This window comes from Rhincodon typus, chromosome 6 (genome assembly GCF_021869965.1).
Source record: "Rhincodon typus isolate 14 chromosome 6, sRhiTyp1.1, whole genome shotgun sequence".
NCBI classification, from domain to species: Eukaryota; Metazoa; Chordata; class Chondrichthyes; order Orectolobiformes; family Rhincodontidae; genus Rhincodon; species Rhincodon typus.
Genome location: NC_063337.1, coordinates 66,034,482 through 66,041,537, shown reverse-complemented (window position 1 = coordinate 66,041,537; position 7,056 = coordinate 66,034,482). Strand labels below are relative to the sequence as shown.

General features: G+C 40.9%; 1 protein-coding gene across 1 annotated transcript in view; it reads right to left on the bottom strand.

The window, feature by feature from the left end:
- Positions 1-3,893: 3,893 nt before the first annotated feature.
- cldn10a (claudin 10a) overlaps positions 3,894-7,056 on the bottom strand; it is a 37,409-nt gene continuing 34,246 nt past the window's right edge. Inside the window, exon 3 of the mRNA XM_020513484.2 lies at positions 3,894-3,979. Coding sequence (XP_020369073.2) covers positions 3,894-3,979 — 86 coding nt within the window. The remainder of the gene's footprint in view (positions 3,980-7,056) is intronic.

The following is a 7,056-nucleotide window of genomic DNA, read 5'->3' as shown; positions in this document are numbered from 1 at the left end:
AACTGTTCTCAATTAAAAGATTGAGTGCAGGTAAAAGGCTGGAGGGAGGGGTCCAGGTGGAGGGAGAGTGTTAGAGTTGGGCAAAGGGGTCTGTCTATCTCTTGTCCAAAGAAATGGGCCTGGAGGCGAAGACAGCAGAAGAAAAGTTCGGCATCATGTCGTGCCCGAAATTCATTAAAGTGGGGACGCAGAGGGATAAAGCTGAGGCCTTTACTGAGTACGGAGCATTCAGCATTGGAGAGCAGAAGGTTAGGAGGGATGGTGAATACCCGACAGGATGTGGGGGGATTGGGGGAGGGGACAGAGTCAGAGGGAAGGGGAGGAGAGGTAGGTTCCAGAGGGCCATGGGTATTTTTGAGTTGGTGCATCTTGTGGGCCTTGATGCTGAAAGGAAACGAAGAAGTTTCTTGTTAGCACGACGAATGAGCTGGAGGATGAAGTGGAACTGCAGAGTGGTGCAGCCCTGAGCCAGTGTGTTGTGATGCTGTTGGAGAGAAAGGTTGAGAGTATCCATGTGACGCCGCATGGCACTGAGTGTGGATCTCAGGATGCGGTGAGAGCAGCTGTCCGTGGAACATTGAACATCACGGAGATATCTGTGATCCTGGGAGGATTCAAAACATGAGAGATGAAACTTCAGTTGGAATCCACGTGGGGTGAGTCTGAGCCGGAGGCGGTCACTGAGGAATGTGAAATGGCTGTGGAAACGAGTTTTAGCAAATACCTGGTCAAACACCAGGAGTGACAGTGAAATTAAAGTCAGTGGGCAAGAAGAGAGATTGGAACAGAAATCCCGTCAGAGAGAGGAGCAGAACTTCTTCAAGGTGGGCATGCCTGGAAGAGATGCGGCAATGAGTTAAATACTAAATAAAAACCAAAAGAACTGCGGATGCTGTAAATCAGAAACAAAAACAAAGTTGCTGGAAAAGCTCAGCAGGTCTGGCAGCATCTGTGAAGGAGAAAACAGAGTTAACGTTTTGGGTCTAGTGATCCTTCCTCAGAACTGATGGTGGCTGGGAAAACGTCAGTTTATATGCAGAAAATTGGGAGGTGGGTGAGGCAGGGAGTAAAATGATAGGATAGAGCCCAAAGAGAGAAAAAGACAGTTGGACAGACAAAAGAGTTGCTATCGATCAGGTTGGGAGGGTGAATAGTTGTTGATGGGGACTGTTAGTGACTAACAACAGGGGGTGTGTAGTGGCAGGCTATGTGGTAACAAGGTCTGGTGTGTGGGGCAGGGGGTTGGGTCATGGGAGAGTTTAGGTCCTAAAATTATTGAACTCAATATTGAGTCCAGAGGGCTATAGGGTCCCCATGCAGCAAATGAGGTGTTGTTCCTCCAGCTTGCGTTGGAGTTCACTGGAACACTGTAGCAAGCCAGAGACAGATGTTGGCCAGGGAACGGGGTGGCTGCAGACGATATAAACATTGGTGGAGTTGTGGATAGTGAGGAAGATTGTCAAAGGATACAGCAGGATATAGATCAGTTAGAGGCACAAACAGAAAAATGGCAGATTGCGTTTAATCCAGACAAATGTGAGATGATGCATTTTAGAAGGTCAAGTACAGATAGGAATTATTCAGTGAAAGGCAGAACCCTTAGGTGTATTGATTTGCAGAGGGATCTGGGTGTGCAGATCCACAGATCACTGAAGGTGGCAGCACAGGTAGATAAGGTAGTAAAAAAGGCCCATGGAATGCTTGCCTGCATTGGAAGGGGTATTGAGTATAAGAATGGGCAAGTTATGCTGCAGCTTTATAGAAATGTAATTAGGTCACACTTGGAATATTGCATACAGTTCTGGTCACCACACTACTGGATAGATGTGGATGCTTTGGAGAGGGTACAGAAAAGGTTTACCACGATGTTGCCTGGTATGCAGGATTTTAGCTATGTGGAAAGGTTGTAAAGACTGGGTTTGTTTTCATTGGAAAGCAGAAGGTTGAGGGTCAACCTGATAGAAGTTTATAAGATTGTGAAATGGCATGGATAGAGTGGAAAATATGAGGCTCTTCCAAGGTTGGAGGGATGATTTACTACGGTACACAGGTTCAAAGTGCGGGAAGGGGAGTTTAAAAAAGATGTGTGATGCATGTTTTTCACACAAAGGGTGGTGAGTGCCTAGAACATGCTGCCAGAGGTGGTGGTGGAAGCAGACACAATAGCAGCATTCAAGAAGCATCTGGACAAATACACGAATAGGAAGGGAATAGAGGGATATAGATCCTGTAAGTGAAGACAATTTTAGCATATAAGGGCAAAATGTGTCGGTGCAGGCTTGGGGGGCTGAAGGGCCTGTTCTTGTGCTGTATTGTTCTTTTTTCTTTGTAAATCACAAGTCATAAAGTAACCTGGAAGTAGTAATTTTAACGCAGTGTCCTGCTTGTATGCCCACTTGTCTGTCCTCGGCATGCTGCAGTGCTCCAGTGATTCATACAGCAAACTGGAGGAGCAGCATCTCATCTTCAGACTGGGCACTTCACAGCCTTCTGGACTTAATATTGAGTTCAACTCTTTCAAATTGTGAAGCAACTCCCATTCCTTCCTAGAGATAGTAAGAACTGCAGATGCTGGAGTCAGAGATAACACAGTGTGTGGCTGGAGGAACACAGCAGGCCAGGTAGCATCAGAGGAGCAGGAAAGTTGACGTTTCAGGTAAGGATGTTATATTCTCTGTCACCAGGTCCTCTGTCACCTGCCCCCACCTAAGTGGGACTGTCTGTTCTTTCAAATCTGGCAGTTAGATATACCATTGTTCTGCCAATATCACATTCTGATCACTTAATCTGAACTATCAACATCTTTTCTCCCCCAGCACTCTACACACCACCACCTCCCCCGCCCCCCCAACCCTGCAACTATAGCATAAATGCTGTCCCCTCTACACTTCACTTCAGCTCTCATGAAGAGTCATTTAGACTTGAAACATTAGTTTACTCTCTCTCCATGGATACTGCCTGACGCTCTGTGATCTCCAGCATTTGTTATTTTCAGCAATGGAAGTAGTTTGCACTTCAATTTAAACAGTGCCACTTAGGGAATTTCACTCCTACTAGCTTGTGCTAGTTTCGGACAGCAGGTAAGCTGGAAAATGAAAGTTAAAAAGCAGCATGAGGCCTCCTTGACATTCTCCTGGTGCACATTCCCAACATCAACACAGACAGCATACCCAAAATGACATCCTGCATTGTCAAAACCTGCAGTGTACACTCAAGAAGTGGACACCATTTGGAATGCTGCACAGCTGAAAGTAACTGGCTCAGTCTTAAACATTCTATTGACATGTAAATTCAGAAAGACAACGGAGCATCCATGTAAATCTGGTTTGAAGGATGTGTTTGGATTCTGGTGCAGTTTGTCCTACTGAAAAATAAAATAAATTTCTCTTTCTTCATTTCTAATTAATTTTAATTTCCAGATTTGAAAAATTGAGTGGCATATCTTCAAAGTCCTTCAGCAAATTAATGTAGGATTCAGCATTACTCCTGGACATGAATTGGCCATTCTTAATAATAAATAATAAATAATAATACAAATCATATTTACAGATCATGAAGTTTGCTATTATTTTATATCTATTCGATGTCTATATCCATTGCAATCGACAAATCTTATTTTATCACATTGAAAGCAGATTTAGATCAATCAAATTAAGGAAACAGTTGGTCTCAGCCATTATTCAATTTAACAATGCAAACAAATATGTAATTTCAAAGCTAATAATTTAACTTAATAAATCTTTAGAACTTTAGAAAGTCTAGACCACGTGGTTAATAGTTTCATTTGATATTGTACTTAAAGAATTTGGAGGTGATAATCATATCTTTGTATCATTTTTCTGTCATTAGGTGTAACAGTTCCATAGAAATAAAACTTGGGCTGTGATGCAAACTTACTTTTGTTCTATAATCATGGGATCATAGAATTCTGCAGTAATTCGATTTGCATACCAAGAAAATGCAATTATAGATGTCAATCCTGTAGGGAATAGATTTACATTAGTCTAAGCAGAATAATTAATTACAGAACTGTCAAATACCAGGTCAAATGCATGTCATTTGGTAACCCACTGAAAAAATAATGAAGCTGAATTGAAGATTTAACAATCATGAAATATTGACCCAAATATTGCAATCAGCAGTGAGTGACTGCTGTTACACTGACATGTGCTCAATGACCTTCTGAAAACTTTGGCGCTGCACTTACCAATAATTGCAAAGCCAAAACAGCACTGCACTCTCTGAAGTGAACCTATAAACAGGCCAAGGAATGGTACAGAGTCTCAAATGTTCGGACTGAAGAATCCTTCAGTCTAAGAAGGATCCTTCAGAATAAAGTCTAAAAGTGTTGCATAATTTAGAATATTTAATTCAGTATAAAATCATCTATAGAGGGAACAAAAAAAAAAGAACTTGACTAAAATACAACACGAGAAATAGGTACAGTAGACCATACAACCCATTGAGCTTACTCAACCATTTAACATAATCATGGCTGATTTTGGATTTCAGCTCAACTTTCCCAATCACTCCCCATGTCCTTGGATTCCCTGAGGGATCAAGAATCTCTCTATCCCAATTTTAAGTGTTTTTAATAATGGAGCATCCATAATTCACTGGGTTAGACAATTTCTTTAATTTATATTATATATATTTCTCTCAGTGTAATTTTTCATCTCAGTTATAAATAATCACCCTGGACTCTGAGACTATGCTCCTTGTTCTATATTCCCCAGTGAGCAGAAATAATTTCAGTGTCTACCCTGTCAGCCCCTGCAGAATCTTGCACATTTCAATGGGAACACCTCTCATTTTCTGAACTCCAGAGATATAAATTCAATTTACTCAGCTTCGTAGGACAATCCCAGGGATTAATTTATGAACTTTCACGGAAAAACCCCCATTGGATTAATATTCATCCCTAAAAATGGAACCCAAAACTGCACACAATATTCCAGGTGATGTCTCACTCAAAGTCGTATACAAAGATAGAAAGATTAAGGCCCCTGGGTAAGTATTGTAGAACAGACAGACCGAGGGGTTCAGGTACACAATTCTTTGAAATTTGTGACACAGGTAGACAGGTTGGTTAAAAAGGTGTTTAGTATTCTCGCCTTCATTGATCAGACCTTTGAGTATAGGAATTGGGACATCATGTTGAACTTGTACAGGATGTCAATGAGACCTCTTTTGGAGTACTGTATGCAGTTCTGATTGCCATGCCATAGTAAATTTTTAAATTAAAATAAATAATTTTTAAATTGGAGAGGGTTCAGAAAAGATTGACCAGGATGTTGCTGAGAATGGAGGGTTTCAGTTATAAAAATAGGCTCGATAGGCTGGAGGCCTTTTTCACTGGAGGGTAGGAGGTTGAGGGGTGACCTTATAGAGGTTTATAAAATCATGTGGGGATAGATAAGGTGAATATCAGGGGTCTTTTCCCTAGGGTAGGGGAGTTCAAATCTTGGGGGAATATTTTTAAGGTGAGAGGAAAAATTTTAAAAAGGATATGAGGGACACTTTTTTACACAGAGAGTGGTTCATGTATGGAATGACCTGCCAAAGGAAGTGGCAGATACAGATACAGTTACAACATTTTAAAGACATTTGGATAAGTACATGAATGGGAAAGGTTTTGAGGGATACGGGCCAGATGCAGGCAAGTGGGACTAGTTTAGTCTGGGAATGTGGTCGGTGTGAACTGGTCGGACCAAAGAGTCTGTTTCCATGCCGTATGACACTGTGTTTCTGTGTACCCTGACTGCTTTTCAATCATAGACAGAAATGTTGTTTGCCCTTCTAATCACTTGCTGTATCTGTTTTCTAACTTTCGATTACCAATATTTACAAATTTCACTCCGTTTAAAGAATGTTTTTCTTTTCCATCTTTATGACTAATGTGAATAACTTCAAATTTCCCCACATTATAGTCCATCTAATATTTTGTTGCCCACCCATTTAACTTGCAACCTTTTTATAACCTAGTTTGTATCATCAGCAAATGTAGACATTATTCTCTGTCCTTTCACCTAAGTGATTTACATAGATTGTAAATAGTTGAGGTTCCAGCATTGATCCTTGTGATGTCTGCAATTTCCCATCTGCCAACTAGAAACTGATCCATTTATGCTCACTGCACACTTCCAGTCTATTAACTAACCTTTATCTTTTTTTTTCTATTCATTTGTGGGATGTGAACGTTGTTGGCTGGCCAGCATTTCTTGCCCATCCCTAGTTGCCCTTGAGAAGGTGGTGGTGAACGGCCTTCTTGAGCCACTGCAGTCATGCTACTGAGGGTTGACCCACAATGCTACTAGGGGGGGAATTCCAGGATTTCGACCCAGCGACAGTAAAGGAACGGCAATATATTATCAAGTCAGGTGGTGAGTGACTTGGAGGGTAACTTGGAGGTGATAGTGTTCCCATATATCTGATGCCCTTGTCCTTCCAGATGGAAGTGGTCGTGGGTTTGGAAGGTGCTGTCTGAGGATCTTTGGTGAATTTGCAATGTTGATTTTCCTTTATCTTACATTCTCAAAAATTAATAGATTTGTTGAACAGGATTTCACTTTTGAAAAGCCTTATTGATTTGTTTTACTCATATTATTCTTGCCTTAGTGCATTGCTAAGACTTTTTTAAATAATAGATATCAGCATTTTTCCTAATGCTAAGGTTCAGTAAAATGACCTTTAGTTCTCTGTTTCTCTTCCCTTCCCTTTAGCTATCTCTTTTAGAAACCTAGGGTGCAGACCATTTGATGAATTTTAGTTCCTTCAGTACTTTTTCACTGTTGATATTGAGTACCTTAATTTCCTCACTCTTTCTAGCTCCTAGGTGACTCTCTTGCAACTTGTGTCTCCTATTAAAAATCAGATGCAAAATATCCATTCAATGTCTGTTACTTCCTCATTCTCCATGATAATTTCTCCTGTACCTACGTGTAAGGGACAAACATTTACTTTAGCTATTAAATAAAAACCGAAAGAACTGCAGATGCTGTAAATCAGGACAAAAACAAAGTTGCTGGAAAAGCTCAGCAGGTCTGGCAGCATCTG